Raw genomic sequence first — 17,470 nt, forward strand, 5'->3', positions numbered from 1 at the left:
GCATCCATAGCTCTCTGGGGTAGAGAATTCCAAAGGTGCACAACCCTCTGAATGAAGAAATTCCTCCTCATCTCAGTCTTAAATGGCCGACCCCTAATCCTGAGGTCATGCCCCCTAGTTCTAAACTCTCCAGCCAGGGGAAACAACCTCTCAGCATCTACCCTGCCAAGCCCCCTCAGAATCTTGTATGTTTCAATGAGATCACCCTCTCATTCTTCTAAACTTGGTACTAGGGCCACTGCTTTTCTTGATATATATTAATGACTTGAACTTGGGTTTACAGGGCACAATTTCAAAATTTGCAGATGACACAAAACTTGGCAGTGTAGTGAACAATGAGGAGGATAGTGATAGACTTCAAGAGGATATAGGCAGGCTGATGGTATGGGTGGACACGTGGCAGATGAAATTGAAGGCAGAAAAATACGAAGATGACACCAAGATTGGTGGCATTGTGAACAGTGAAGAAGGTTATCTCGGATTGCAACGGGATCTTGATAAATTGGGCCAGTGGGCCGATGAATGGCAGATGGGAGTTTAATTTAGATAAATGTGAGGTGATGCATTTTGGTAGATCGAATCGGGCCAGGACCTACTCCCTTAATGGTAGGGCGTTGGGGAGAGTTATAGAACAAAGAGATCTAGGAGTACAGGTTCATAGCTCCTTGAAAGTGGAGTCACAGGTGGATAGGGTGGTGAAGAAGGCATTCGGCATGCTTGGTTTCATTGGTCAGAACATTGAATACAGGAGTTGGGATGTCTTGTTGAAGTTGTACAAGACATTAGTAAGGCCACACTTGGAATACTGTGTACAGTTCTGGTCACCCTATTATAGAAAGGATATTATTAAACTAGAAAGAGTGCAGAAAAGATTTACTAGGATGCTACCGGGACTTGATGGTTTGACTTATAGGGAGAGGTTAGATAGACTGGGACTTTTTTCTCTGGAGAGTAGGAGGTTAAGGGGTGATCTTATAGAAGTCGATAAAATAATGAGGGGCATAGATAAGGTAGATAGTCAAAATCTTTTCCCAAAGGTAGGGGAGTCTGTAACGAGGGGACATAGATTTAAGGTGAGAGGGGAGAGATACAAAAGGGTTCAGAGGGGCAATTTTTTCACTCAAAGGGTGGAGTGTGTCTGGAATGAGCTGCCAGAGGCAGTAGTGGAGGCGGGTACAATTTTGTCTTTTAAAAAGCATTTGGACAGTTACATGAGTAAGATGGGTATAGAGGGATATGGGCCAAGTGCAGGCAATTGGGACTAGCTTAGTGGTATAAACTGGGCGACAAGGACATGTTGGGCCGAAGGGCCTGTTTCCGTGTTGTAAACTTCTATGATTCTATACATTTTGGTATGAAGAATGAGGATAGGAAATATAAAGTAAAGGGCACAATTCTAAAAGGGGTACAGGAACAGAGAGATCTGGAGGTATAAGTACACAAATTGTCAAAGGTGGTAGGGCAGGTTGAGAAAGTGGTTAAAAAAACATAAGGGATCCAGGGCTTTGTAAATAGAGGCATAGAGTACAAAAGCAAGGAAGTCATGATGAACCTTTATACAACATTGGTTTGGCCACAACTGAAGTATTGTGTCCAGTTCAGGGCAGCGCATTTTAGGAAAGATGTGAAGGCCTTAGAGAGGGTGCAGAAGAGATTTACTAGAAATGATTCCAGGGATGAGGGACTTCAGTTATGTGGATAGACTGGAGAAGCTGGGGTTGTTCTCCTTGGAACAGCGAAGGTTGCGAGGAGATTTGACTAATTACAGACAAATGGATTTAAGGTGGTTGGCAAAAGATTCAAAGGTGACATGAGGAAAAAATTTTTCACACAGCGAGCGGTTAGGATCTGGAATGCACTGCCAGATGGGGTGATGGAGGCAGATTCAATCATGGCTTTCAAAAGGATAAGTACTTGCAAGGAAAAAAATTGCAGGGCTATAGGGGATGGGTGGGGGAGTGGGACTAGCTAGATTGATCTTGCGTAGAGCCAGCACGGACTTGATGGGCCGAATGGCCTCCTTCTGTGCTGTAACCATTCTATGATTCTAATCTCCAGAGAGTATAGGCCCATTCTACTCAATCTCTCCTCATAGGTCAATCCTCCCATCCCAGCAGCTTTACCAACAAGCTCTTGTATTTTTTTAATATAAAAGTAAATACATTTTAGAAAAAGTCAACCACTTGTTTAAATGGAACAAATTAATGACCCATAACTGCGCCGAGTATACATATCGCAGAGTGAGTGACCAGCAGCAAGGCCAATATTAACATAACTGAGAGTTGGGGTTGGATTCCAATTGTGTGAGGTACTGCAAAAATCACCCAATAGAGTAAAAAAGTTATATCACATAAAAATATAAATGGGAAAGAGTTATTCGGTCATGCTTTAAGTTTACCCTGTATTTGACTGCTGAAACAAATGTTAAATTCACTCCCTTCCTCTTCCCCGCAACCCCCCTTCCTGCCCCCATCCTCAAGTTGTCCACCTTAAAACAAATACAGAACGACACATACCTCATGTACAGCACTCCATTCTGGTGAACTTGCCGCTGCCATCCTATAGGAACTTGGACTGCTGGTCCCCCACCATCTTTTTCACCATCATTCTCGTTTCCTCCATTCATTTTTACGTTTCTGCTTGTGACACCTCAAAGATATCAAAAGTCAGATGATATCTTCGGATTTCATGTCATCATGGTCTCTGCAACGTGACCATATGGTACAGTGCTTTCCCACTGTACGGAGTACTCAGGGAGATGTTCCAGCTCAATGAGGAACCATCTCTTCAAAAACCACCATTTTATACAAAGTCACTAAATCATCCCACAGCACTAAATGAATGTGGGTTATTATGAGGCAGAGTGTTTGGAGCTGTACAGTAGCGCTACATGGGGAGAACCAGCTGCCTCCTACTCAGGATGTACATGATTCACAAAAGCCTTTATTCAGTTCTGAGCTTTAAGAAGAATAATATACGTTTTGACATACAGTAGTTTTGTTCAGCTTTACTGATTCCCGCAGACTAGTCTTGATTTTCAGGGCCAGGGTAATCTTCCTGTAATTGTACCCTTAGTAGGCCGCATCCTTCATTTTTAACGCATTTTCCCCAGGCAAATCCAAAATACAGATGGTTTTCATGTTTAACACAACAGTCTCCTGATTTCATCTCTCACCATTTCCATAGTTTTGAATGATTGAGCCTTCATACAAAATCCTGTAAACATACAAGAGTTTAGTTTAGATAACGGAAAATATATAACCTGTGCAAAATTAACAATTAGATTAAGAAAATAGCAATAGTGGCATATTATAAGATAACTTGCATATATTATAAACTGATATGCAATTAAAGCCATGGATTCTAATTGAACAATGCATCTACCCTAATGCATCTTGCATTTAAACCAATTCTCTTTACAATAGGAGAATATTGGAGACTTTATGTGTCAGCACTTGAGACTTCCATTGAAAATGGAAACTTTAACCATTTAGAAAACATTTGAATCTTGATGAAAGGCAACTTTTCTTGTTGTTTTAAATAAACTTCACGAGGAGAGAGTTTTCTTTAAACAAATATACTGGTTTCAACATGTCAAATTTGTCTTTGAAATTGCTGGGAAAACAACAGAAGTAACTTGAATCAGTAATTAAATTTGTCCATCTTAATACTCTGACTAAGCCCCATTACTCCATCCAAAATGGCATTAGCAGAGCTGAATTCCAGAGGTGAGGCGAGAGTGCCCTTGACATCAGGGCAGCATTTGATCGAATGTGGCACCAAGGTGCCCTAGTAAAACTGAAGTCAATGGGAATCAGGGGGAAAACTCACCAGCGGCTGGAGTCATACCTAGCACAAAGGAAGATGGTAGTGGTTGTTGGAGGCCAATCAACTCAGCCCCAGGACATTGCTGCAGGAGTTCCTCAGGGCAGTGTCCGAGGCCCAACCATCTTCACCTGCTTCATCAATGACCTTCCCTCCATCATTAGGTCAGAAATGGGGATGTTCGCTAATGATCAGAGTGTTCAGTTCCATTCGCAACCCCTCAGATAATGAGGAAGTCCGTGCCTGCATGCAGCAAGATCTGGACAACATCCAGGCTTGGGCTCATAAGTGGCAAGTAACATTCGCGCCAGACGTGCCAGGCAACGACCATCTCCAACAAGAGAGAGTCTAACCACCTCCCCTTGACATTCAACAGCATTGCCATCGCCAAATCTTCCACCATCAACATCCTGTGGGTTACCATTGACCAGAAACTTAACTGGACCAGCCATATAAATACCATGGCTACAAGAGCAGGAAAGAGGCTGGGTATTCTGCGGCAAGTGTCTCACCTCCCATCTCCACAAAGCCTTTCCACCATCTATAAGGCACAAGTCAGGAGTGTGATGGAATACTCCCCACTTGCCTGGATGAGGGCAGCTCCAACAACTCAAGAAGCTCAACACCATCCAGGACAAAGCAGCCCACTTGATTGGCACCTCATCCACCACCCTAAACATTCACTCCCTTCACCACCGGCGCACCGTGGCTACAGTGTGTACCATCTACAGGATGCACTGCAGCAACTCGCCAAGGCTTCTTCGACAGCACCTCCACCACCTAGAAGGATAAGGGCAGCAGGCACATGGGAACAACACCACCTACACGTTCTCCTACAAGTCACACACCATCCCGACTTGGCAATATATCGCCGTTCCTTCATTGTCGCTGGGTCAAAATCCTGGAACTCCCTACCTAACAGCACTGTGGGAGAACCTTCACCACACGGACTGCAGCGGTTCAAGAAGGCGGCTCACCACCACCTTCTCAAGGGCAATTAGAGATGGGCAATAAATGCTGGCCTTGCCAGTGACACCCACATTCCATGAACAAATGAAAAAAAAGCCAGCACACAGGCACTGCATGGGACCAAATGTTCTGGATTTTTTTTAAAGTACTGCTGCATCACTTCACTAAGAGTTTTGTTTGGGATTTAATAGTGTTAATTTGCCAATATCGCACTATGCGTTTAGCACATTGTACTGATGGATTAAAATAATCTTTCAATGTCATGAATGCAAACCTCAGAAACTCTTCAAAAAAAAAAATCTATAGCTTAGGACATCAAGGCATACAATTGTTTTGAGGCAATTGAGAGTTGGGCAGATTTTTAAACAAGCACTAGATTCAAATAGCTGTAGCTGCAAAAAGGTGTACTTTTTCATCTGATTAGAACAAAAAAAATGACGACAACACATTCACGATCTGCCTTCCCCTTCATGAACAATGGTAGTGCTCGAGTCAGAATGTTGTAGGTTCAAACCTCACTCCTGGACTTGGACACATCCTGGGCTGATGTTTCAATGTATCCCAGAGGGAAATGCTGCATTGTCAGAGATGGTGTCTTTTGGGTGAGAAATTAAACCTCATGTCTACCCGTTCAGTTGGACACAAAGGATTGTATAACACTATTCATACAGCCATGTTCTGGCCAACACTCCTCCCTCAACCAAAATCACTAGGATGTTGCTGTGCACAAATGAGTTGTCACGTTGGTCTACATAACAGTAGTGACTGTACTTCAAAGGGAACATGCATATGAGAAAGAGAGCAAACACATCGGTGAAGAAGAGTGTGCATGCCAATGAACAATACAGATTTCCAGTAAATAAATAAACAAGTCACACTGTCGGTTACAATTATAGTTACAGCTAGAGCATCCGTGACTATCCTACAATTATTTAAAATATGCGTCTCTTTGTCAGTGCACAAGATCTTTTCTGGCTCTTGGCTTTGAAAGGTTGGCCATTCCTGATGAAATAGGTCACATACAAAAGAAACAAAAAAAAACAAATTGAAAAGAAGAATTTCCACTGGACTTTTTATTCCACGCAAGTCCTTTGGGATAGCAAACTAAAAGGTACCAAATGTGAGGTCTTGCAACTCTAAAATGAATATAGTACTTGTTGCACTTCACAGTAAAAATCATGGAGCAGCAGGGAATATTTTACTCTGCAATATCATTAGAGCTCACTGCTACTGTCTAGAACCTTTATACTCTGCAAATTACATTTACATAACTACTGTAAAAATGTACTGAAACTGTCCATTGATTCTTCTTTCCTTATTGGCCATTGATTTTTTTTACGAACTGATACAGGTGGGCAGAAATGCCAACTTGTTACTGGGGTATCAATTCAGCTGGACATCTACATATATTAAATTTCATGTTCTTTGAAACACAGAATATTAAACAATTTGCATGCAAAATACTTTGTCATTTAAATTCACATACCAAATTGATTTTCCAGTCTTTATCTGAAGCTCTAATGTACATGCAGCATCTCTCTATGCCCAATACGTACAAATTTTAACATAAAGGCATCTAACCATTAGGGTCGTCTTTAATATAAAAATGTTGGGGAGAACCATTGTCAGCATTCTTTTGTTTCTGCTGATTTCTGTATACTGTTGTTTAAATAGTTAGTGATATCTCCCATGTTACAAGTTTGTGTCTGGCTGTATATGGTAGGTGAACATTATCAGAGCATTAACTGTTTACATCAATTCAGCTCACTTACATTTTCCAAGCAAGTGCACTCAGTGATGTCATTGGCACTTGCTCTCTGAATAAAAAACAACAGAAAACAGAGCAGAACTAATAATCAAAATTCTTTCCAAGAAGGAATTTCCAATTGGAAGACTCCCTCTGATTTTGTTTCACTTAGGTCTACTTTATTAAAAATACAAATTAAATTTAAAAACATATCTTTCCCTTTGTCTTGCTCCCAATCCTCACATCACCAAATGTTGACGAGAGGGACAAGTTTAATAGCAACTGATGCTAATTCTAAGTGTTGAAGCACTCAATATTTAACTACTGCATTTAGCTGTACAGTTAAAATAATTTCCTTGTATCGGTGTTATATATAGTTCATAAACTACTACTTTGAAACAATATAGTTCTAAATCAATACTTCAATTTTATAAAATAAATATGGATAATCATGGGTTTCTTTTTTGTTATTTATAGCAAAGCTTGGACAACTAGATTCAAGTTCAGTTTCCTGCAAGGTCAATTACTGACCTGCCTATTGGAGAATAGCATTACTGTTACAATGTAGCTGGCTACGGTCTGTATTGCCCTTTTCCCATTTTTTAAATGTAGAAATGCGAAAACATATTTACACAAATTTTAATTTTTCTGTTAAAACGGAGTACTTCTCCCTGTTGAAAGTACAGCACACATTTATGGAAATCGTATGGAAAATGTGATTGGAACAAGACAAGGTAAATCAATCCAGCTCATTCTATTGCAAGATTCAACTGAGCTATTTCCTCTCATTATTTGGGGTTTGGTTTTCTTTACTACTCATCAAACAGGGATTTTTTTTTTGATCTGAGTAACAGACTATAGGGCTTCCCACACATCCACACTCGTGTCAGGATTTACTTTTTAAAAAAAACACATACGTGTAACTGTATGGCAAGTGTAACTTTATCTTAATATAATTTGTATATAAAAGCTATGCTCAACTTATCATTCTGTAATGTTTTTGGGGGAGTTTTACAAATGTTACAGAAAAATAACAACTTGCATTGCTGTTGTGCTCTTCAATGCAGGAAGAAAATACTTCACATTAAGGGCATCAAACAGTGGTTGCTGAGCAGAAGGGAAAAATTAATAAGGTTGGGAGAAGAGGGAGGAAGAAAGACCAGAAGCATGTTTGAAGAGAAGAGTTTTGAGTATGTTTTTAAAAGCAGAGAGGGAGGGAGCTAGGATGGCAAGAGAGAGCTAGGATGTATGTTCCACAAAGCAGGAGAATACTGGCTGAACGAGCGCTTGTCAAACAGAGAACTACATCAGCATATGATGCATTCTAGCTTAGATAACTTAAATTGGCACATGCATATCCAACACCACAATTAACATCACTAACAAAAGTTCCTTTATCTGGCCTCTGCTAATAAAATGGAGAAACCAGCTAAACCTAGCAACTACATCAGGCATAGACTATCTATTTCCAGCCAGAGTCTTCAAGCCCTGGAGGGAGGATGTGAAATCACCATATTCCAATCGTTACTTTGAGGGAAAAGGGGGGAGGGATGTCTGAAGTGAAATAGAAAAGAAATCAGGATGATGGATAAAATTGAAAAATTTCAGCAAAAAACAGTTCTGTTTAAAAAAAACAGCAAAAGTGACAGCATCGCAGACCCACACATGCAAAACAATATTCCAAGAAAAGGACAAGCCATGCTTTCAAAAGAAATCTGTCCTTTGAGGCATGTCATGCTCAGGATAGCATGCCATTGGACTAATAATTACCCTTTACAGAATACGTCACCAGAAATTACATGGGATCCCCACCATATCCTCTTATCTATTCCAAACGGCAGTACATGCCACACTGTCAGATGATAACAGCCAAACTAAAATTAAAAGATTTATTTACAAGTATTTACTGAAAGTACAATTAGGAACGAATCAGTCCAACAAGGAGTTGAAATATTCTCTTCAGAAGTATTTCTTACATGTTGATAAGTCACCATAAAGAAAAGAAAAATTGGATAATTCCAGAGGGAAACATTCAATGGCATGCAGAACTTGTGTTTTTCCAAAATATACTTTTCCCCTGTATAGTTGACACCACTCTTCTCATGGTGTTGAACTGGAGCTAAGACCATCTCACACAGAAATGATGAGCCCTCATATAGGTAGGGACAAGCCTTAATCTTTTTCCTATAAAAGCCCACTTTACTAGTTATTGCTTAATCATTTAGAATTCTTCCATTTCTAAATACACATAATGTCACAAATATTAGCCAACATAAAATTGATCTATAAGTAAACTGGCCATTGGATGGACCACAACAAGCCTTCCTTGCAACCAGGAGTATAAAAGTTGAAATAACACAAAAATAGTCTTTTTACTAATCATGTTATAGTTTGGACATTTGGCTGTTGCGCACAATTTTTAATTACCATTATTGGCTGATGTGTGGCTGGCAACAGTTCAGTTTGCATCAGTTACCTTTCTGTGGCTTTATTATATACAATATTATAATAGACCAGAATCCAAAAATTTAAAAAAACCCAAATATTTCAACTATTTTGAATTCTGACATCAGTTCCCTGAAAACTTGCCAGATATCTCTAATATTGCAAAATGTAATTTGCTTAAGGGAAATATTACATCTAGAATATCTTCATATAAATGATTACAGTTGAAGTGATGTTGGGGGAGGGCAAAAGAACAAATCCTGATCTATACACAATACAAACTTTTGAAAATAACCTCTGGTACACAGAAGCACGATGGAGTACAGACATTGCCTGTTTAACAAAATTACGCAGAATGCTTTTCATTGAAGAAATTCATCTCATAGCTGCAATGCACATATGTGAATCATTAGAAAAACTACTTCAATGGTACGTTAATCTTTAGTTGGGAAAAGATAATACAGAATTGAGCTCATGAAAACAATATTTTGACAGATGGGTTTTGTAATATTTGAAAAACAAACAACTCTACCTTTCCCTCCACCAAACAAAAATAAAAACACACAGCAAACAAGGCTGATCATTATCTAACAAGTAATTAAGTGACCCAAGGTTTGGAATTCCCAAGTGTACAAAGCATAAATGCCTTTGCTGAATAAATTCAAAAGTTTCAGCCTGAAGTATTATTAGCATATGATAGCTAATTTCTAGTTAAGTACATCTAAGTATTATAAAATATATTATGCTAAATGTATGTGGTTTAAACACAAAAGCTAATGTATCTTTTACAAAACACATACCTTATTTGAACAAAGAGGAAAAAATAAATGTACTGCAATGATCAGTGCGTTTTAAGTAGCCAGAATCAAATAAGATCAACTAGAACGATTTTTGTGGCCTCAAAGTTGCGATTGAGAAAAGCTTTAAGCAGAAGATTTGCATACAAAAGTTTGGCCTGCTTAGGTTGCAGCAACAGTATCTATACTTATGGAATTTTAAAATCAGTTTTCATTGATCAATTACCAATCAGTAAAAATTGATTTACCCTTAAATCTGAGATTAACACTCTGAAATTTATCACTGTTTTCTTCTGAAAAATCATGTTCAGAGATGCACGCACATTGCACCTGTGATATCAGGATGCACACACACTGGGGAGGCTTGATGATGACTAGAGCTATGTTATTAACAAAATGGATACACCACATACAAGGTACCACTCTAGAACACACGACAAATTACATTTTATCAACTATTTTGTAGTTTAGTCAAGCTTTAAAAATATTTGTGCTTCATGATACTATGGTGGTGATGTTACTTTAAACAAACACTTCAGCAGAACATAGTCCATTCACAAATACTATAACTGTATTTTACTGCTAAAATAGCTTGACAGTATTTTATGATAATGGAAATTTACATTACTTTTGGAACTGCCATTGAAGCCATAAAAGTTATGTTTGTGAATGGTGTAAATAATAGTTGGTTGTGTAACCTAACCTGTTGGGCTCTTGCTCACTTTCTTGAGAGTCATTAATGTTCAAAATAAAAATGAATTTTACTAATTTTCTTAGAATTTACCTGGTCAATTTTTTAAGAACATAAGAAATAGGAGCAGGAGTAGGCCATATGGCCCCTCGAGCCTGCTCCGCCATTCAATATCATGGCTGATCTTCTACCTCAACTCCACTTTCCCGCCCAATCCCCTATCCCTTTATTCCCCTAGAGTCCAAAAATCTATCCATCTCCACCTTGAATATACTCAACGACTCAGCATCCACAGCCCTCTGGGGTAGAGAATTCCAAAGATTCACGACCCACTGAGTGAAGAAATTCCTTCTCATCTCAGTCCTAAATGTCCAACCCCTTATGCTGAGACTATGCCTCCTAGTTCTAGATTCTCCAGCCAGGGGAAACAACCTCTCAGCATCTATCCTGTCAAGCCCCCTCATAATCTTACGTTTCAATGAGATCACCTCTCATTCTTCTAAACTCCAGAGAGTTTAAGCCCATTCTAATCAATCTCTCATCATAGGACAACCCTCTCATCCCAGGAATTAATCTTGTGAACCTTTGTTGCACCGCTTCTAAGGCAAGTATATCCTTCCTTAGGTAAGGAGACCAAAATTGTACACAGTACTCCAGGTGAAGTCTCACCAAAGCCCTGTACAATTGTAGTAAGACTTCCTTACTCTTGTACTCCAACCCCCTTGCAATAAAGGCCAACATGCCATTTGCCTTCCTAATCGTTTGCTGTACCTGCATGCTAACCTTTTGTGTTTCTTGTACAAGGACACCCAAGTCTCTCTGAACACCAACATTTAATAGTTTCTCACCATTTTAAAAAAAAATCTGTTTTTCTATGCTTCCTACCAAAGTGAATAACCTCACATTTCTCCACATTATACTCCATCTACCACCTTCTTGCCCACTCACTTAATCCGTCTATATCCATTTGCAGTCTTTTTGTGTCCTCCTCACAGCTTACTTTCCCATTTAGCTTTGTATCGTCAGCAAACTTGGATACATTACAAATTGGTCCCTTCGTCCCTTGTGGTTTTCCCCCCAGTTTTTGACGCTAATAACAGTGAAAAACACACACAATAAAAACAGGTTTTCAAATTGGTAATAAAAACTTATTTTAAACGTTCTTATCTATACTGCTGCGACTTTGTAGAATGTTAATTGCGATCTGATCCATTGAAACTGGATATATTTCTTCAGTTTAACATTCACAAGGAAAGTCTGGCAAGCAAAACTCCTAAACTGTGCAGATCTGCAGATACTGAGCAGAAACAAGTTCTAAAGGAGCTTCTACCTTCAGTTATTGACAGGCAACATAACCACTACCTCACTCCATTGGTCTCTGTTGGATTTTGTACAAATCTAGTTGTTTCCTTAATCACGCAGCAATTCATCTTTCTCCCATCTCAACTTTCTCCCTCCGTTAAATGTTACATTCTGCTGATCAGTATAGCTCATTTGATGCCCACTGTAATGAGTGAGGCACTTTTCATCTTGGTCATCAAGATCTGGTACTCATGTTGACATTTGGATTGGTACCAAATTGCCATATTGAGTAGTATTGATTAGCATAGTTAGATGAGAACATAATAGAAGCAGGAGTAGGTCATATGGCCCCTTGAGCTTGCTCAGCCAGTCAATCAGATCATAACTGATCTTCGACCACAACTCCGCTTTCCCGTCCGATCCCCATATCCTTTGATTCCCCTAGAGTCTCAGCCTTGAATATATTCAATGACTCCGTATCCACAACCCTCTGGGGTAGAGCATTCCGAAGGTTCACAACTCTCTGCATGAAGAAATTCCTCCTCATCTCAGTCTTGAATGGCCGACCCCTTAGTTGCGACGGTGAAATTATAATGGGGAATCAGAAAATGGCAGGTGCATTAAACAAATATTTTCTATCTGTCTTCACAGTAGAAGACACAAAAAGCATACCAAAAATAGTGAGGAACCAAGGGGTAAATAAGAGTGAGGAACTTAAAACAATTAATATCACTAGAGAAAAAGTACCGGACAAACTAATGGAACTAAAATGCGACAAATCCCTGGACCTACATCCTAGGGTTCTAAAAGAGGTGGCTGCAGAGATAGTGGATGAATTGGTTATGATCTTCCAAAATTCTCTGGATTCTGGAACGGTCCCAGTGGACTGGAAGGTAGCAAATGTTACCCCGCTATTCAAGAAGGGAGGAAGAGAGAAAACAAGGAACTACAGGCCGGTTAGCCTGACGTTGGTCGTCAGGAAAATCCATTATTAAGGCAGTGGTAACAGTGCACTTCGAAAATCATAATATGATTAGGCAGAGTCAACGTGGTTTTATGAAAGGGAAATCGTGTTTGACAAATTTATTGGAGTTTTTTGAGGATATAACTAGCAGGGTAGATAAAGGGGAACCAGTGGATGTAGTATATTTGGATTTTCAAAAGGCATTCGATACGGTGTCAAATAAAAGGTTGTTACACAGGGTAAGGGCTCTTAGAAGGATACTATTTTACAAAATCAGACAATCCAAACCAAAGTGGCATCTGGCTGTATTAGCAGATAAAGATTCTGTTGCAATCACTGCAAATTGGTTATAAATCAATCTCTTATCTCAAGAAGTAAATAAATCCCACTACATCACTTCACCTATGGTCATGCCCAAAATGAGATGGAGTCCCACAACTGCCTTTGTTAATTATTTTTTAAACTTTTAAAAATGTCCTTGTAATCCCTTTCTTGCAGGAATAATCATAAGAATGGACACTGAGCTGATGTCCTAACCACAAATTTTACAAATTCACTACCGATCTTTCAAGCTATGTTGCCGCTGTGCAGCATTTCTCTGTATCTTCATGCTAATAGGGTTCATTAATAAAATAACCCAGGGCAACAAATTCATGTTCATTACTTGGCTTGTTTAACTGGTCAAATTGATTTCACTAGTCCAACATTATCTGACTGGGATCTGTAGTCAGAACTCAATTAACATTTTAAATTCAGTCAGCATTCCACCATCTCACACATTTCTCCTGGACTGAGTCGGGATAACTACGACGCCGAGGAATATAGGAACAGGAGTAGGCCATTCGGCCTCTTGTGCCTGCTCCGCCATTTGATAACATCATGGCTGATCTGTGATCTAACTCCATACGGCCCATATCCCTTAATACCTTTGGTTGCCAAAAAGCTATCTATCTCAGATTTAAATTTAGCAATTGAGCTAGTATCAATTGCCGTTTGCGGAAGAGAGTTCCAAACTTCTACCATCCTTTGTGTGTAGAAATGTTTTCTAATCTCACTCCTGAAAGGTCTGGCTCTAATTTTTAGACTGTGCCCCCTACTCCGAGAATCCCCAACCAGCAGAAATAGTTTCTCTATCCACCCTATCTGTTCCCCTTAATATCTTATAAACTTCGATCAGATCACCCCTTAACCTTCGAAACTCCAGAGAATACAACCCCAATTTGTGTACTCTCTCCTTGTAACTTAACCCTTGAAGTCCAGGTATCATTCTAGTAAACCTACGTTGCACTCCCTCCAAGGCCAATATGTCCTTCCAAAGGTGCGGTGCCCAGAACTGCTCACAGTACTCCAGGTGCAGTCTAACCAGGGTTTTGTATAGCTGCAGCATAACTTCTGCCCCCTTGTACTCTAGTCCTCTAGATATAAAGGCCAGCATTCCATTAGCCTTATTGATTATTTTCTGCACCTGTTCATGACACTTCAATGATCTATGTACCTGAACCCCGAAGTCCCTTTGGACATCCACTGTTTTTAACTTTTTACCATTTAGAAAGTACCCTGTTCTATCCTTTTTTGGTCCAAAGTGGATGACCTCACATTTGTCTACACTGAATTCCATTTGCCACAGTTTTGCCCATTCATCTAATCTATCAATATCGCTTTGTAATTTTATGTTTTCATCGACACTGCTTACAACGCCATCAATCTTTGTGTCATCAGCAAACTTAGATATCACTATACTCCAGGATCTGAGGCGGTGCTTGAGCTCTCTGAGCAAGGTGGTTGAATTGCAACAGTCTGATGGAGGCGCTGAAATCACAAGAACAACATTAGTGCCACAACCCACAATTAGCCGGATTGCTCTGAGTCAAGAAAAATAACTTCCTTGGAATGGAGGAAAACTTCCAAAATTAAAAGGATAACTTTCTCTGACGGCTTTCCTCAGAAATCCAAATCATGAGGTTCCAGGCCTTTCCCTTGCCTATCGTGAGGTTGCTTGAACATGTGGATAAGAATCTTTGGCTCCAAAAGAGCTCTTTTGGCCTTGTGAAAGTCAAAGCTCTTGATGCCACAGTTAAAATGAAAGACTCCTTTGTGGGGAGTGGGGGGGCAGGGGGCAGCACAGCAATGAAGTCTTTGATAGCTGCAGGAAGGATATACTTGTATGAGAATTTTCTGAGCAACAAGCCAAAAGCTTTCCACTAGTTCTTGGGAATCAAAGTTGACGGGCCTCATCACACCTCTAAGCAGGAGCCATCAATGCGTGTTGGGGCAACAGAAGAGCACCACGTTAATATCAAAAGGTACATCAGTCAGACGACTTTCTGATTGGGATGCCACTTAAAATAGATTTGATTTTTTTTGTGAATATAGCCAATCATCAAGCTGAGGGATGGAACGTTTCCACATTTGCCACTCGGTCAGCATTGAGCACTCGCAAGATAGCAACACTCCCTTCACTTTATCCCAACACCTATTAACCAGAAGATCACAAAAAAGAGCAGTGTCCACCTCATCAATGCCTTTGTCAGTTCCAGGCATGACTTGTCCAATACTATCCTCAGTAGTCTCCTGAATGCCTTCTTACATAAACTACAACTTGCTCTGGCTCCTGTATCCGATCCTGTACTCACCTGCACAGGCTCCCCATCCCCTAAAGATTGGATTTTAAATCCTGGTTCTCAAGTCCCACGATGGTCTTGCCCCTACCTCTGCAACAACATTCAGCCTGGTCTGCAAGATCTCTGTTCTTCTGATTCGTTTCCTTTGCGTCCCCTCCTTCCTTCATTTCATCTTCAGTGACAGGACCTTCAAGTTCTAAAATACAGTACTATTTATAAATATGACTTACTTTTATGGTTTACTGGCCTTACATTCTAATCAGCTTTCCCTAAATCCTTCTGCTGAGCCACCTCTTTCCCTCCTTTAAATGCCTGCTCAAAACCAGCTCTTTGACCATGCCTATGGTCACCTACCCCAACTCTTTCTCCACCATTATTCAGCATCAGTTTTCACTTCTGTAGCACCATGTGATGTTTTACTATGTTGAAGAGGCTATAACTGCGAGTTGTTGTTACTAATTCTTTACTGTGCAACAACTTACCACTCAAGAATGCTCCAACAAAATGCATTTGAAGTGAATCAGATGTGGGTCTGAACCCTTAATTCCCCACTGGTCTCAACTGTACAAGGATAGGGCTTTGCTAAGTGCAGAACAAACACTTTCCAATGGGTGAGGAAAATCAGAAGGCCAATTATCATGAGCCACACATCTACCTGTACTAGCAGTCAGCTACAGAATAACGGCTGCATAAAGTGACATCACTATTCCTGGCCAGAATGGAGATGATTGGGTAATTCCCCCGTCAATTATGGCTGGAGACCGCACTGCTGTAAGTGACTGGGATTGATTTTACACACATAATTTGTAACTATCCCCCACTCATTGCATTTTGCTGGAGAAATCACCCTGCTTTTAATTGGGAGAAGTTGCTGCAGTTTCAGTCATGAGTTCTGTTTGTTGCAGTTCATAGAGATTCTTTTTAAATAGACTCTTTAAATAGGCTTTGTTTGCTTTGCTGTTTGCTGAGTAAATAAAGTTTGCTTTACCGTTTGCTTTGTTTGCTATAAAATACACTGCTGCAAGTCCTGCCATAAGTCTCGGCCTGCCACCAACTCATTAGCTGACACAATGGTCTCAATAGACACTCCGGTAAAATAACACCGGCTGAGACCCATCTCAGAAGAACAGCAACAGAAAGAGAAACAGCACCAAATTCTAGCTCCAGCAACAGCTATTGGGCTGTGAATGGAAGCGCAAGGACCCAAGCAGCAGGAGGTCTGAAGAGTACAGGTGAAGGAGGAAGGCAGTATACAAGAATCTCCCAGACTATTAATTGCCAACAGCTGAAAACTTCCTCCATAATGAGAATCACAGCCCTTTTGTGAATTTTCCAATATCTCTCAGAAGTCTTAATTATGGCTCTAATTCAGTTTATTTTTTAAATACAAATTGTGGGCTATTTTTGCTGCAACCTCATGCCTACTAGAAATAGATCAAGACAGCTCAAACTCATTTTAGGTAGATGTTGTATAGCCAAAGAAAATCCGTCTTGGAATCAATCTCGGTCTCCTAGATGACAGGACACAGTGCTAACCCTACAATGCTACATATGCTATCTGGAGTAACTTCAGACTTTGAGGTGGTTTTGTGGCCAAACCTGCCTCAGTGTTTGATGATGTTTAAGGCAAGATGAGAGAACCGTCTTGGATGAGCCCAGTGCTCTTACCCTCGCCAAATGGATTGTATACAGTTCTTTCTCAACATATAACTATTGTAGTAGGTTGGTTCGGAGACTTATGACAACCTCTTGACCCAACAGATTAATCCCCTTTGCCCTTTGGTGCTTGTAATTTTGAATAGAAACTGAATTCTGCAGGCTGACTCCTAGATAAAAAAAATTCCTAATATTGGACAATCCACCTTAAAACACTTTGAATTCTTCAATTCAATATGCATGGTTTACATGTATATAATATTGCACTAACATTACAATAGTGAATGACATAATGTGAGAATACTTCTTAAATTAAAATGATTATTCAAGGCTTCAAGACTGATTTCATAATCCACCATCTTTATACTTATGCTGGTCTATCCAAGATAATGTGGCGTCAATTTATTGCTGTAACAGCAAAAGACTGTATATTCAATTACTGTACAAAGGATT

General features: G+C 39.8%; 1 protein-coding gene across 11 annotated transcripts in view; it reads right to left on the bottom strand.

Moving 5' to 3' along the window:
* mbd6 (methyl-CpG binding domain protein 6) overlaps window positions 1-17,470 on the bottom strand; it is a 195,997-nt gene that overhangs the window by 108,976 nt on the left and 69,551 nt on the right. For all 11 annotated transcript variants that reach the window (XR_010963387.1, XR_010963390.1, XR_010963386.1 and 8 more), the window contains exon 2: window positions 2,517-3,216. Coding sequence is in view for 5 of the 11 variants with exons in the window: in XM_067987181.1 (XP_067843282.1) it covers window positions 2,517-2,626 (110 nt within the window). In the remaining 6 variants the exon portion in view is untranslated. The remainder of the gene's footprint in view (window positions 1-2,516; window positions 3,217-17,470) is intronic.

This window comes from Heptranchias perlo, chromosome 7, assembly GCF_035084215.1.
Source record: "Heptranchias perlo isolate sHepPer1 chromosome 7, sHepPer1.hap1, whole genome shotgun sequence".
Classification (NCBI taxonomy): Eukaryota; Metazoa; Chordata; class Chondrichthyes; order Hexanchiformes; family Hexanchidae; genus Heptranchias; species Heptranchias perlo.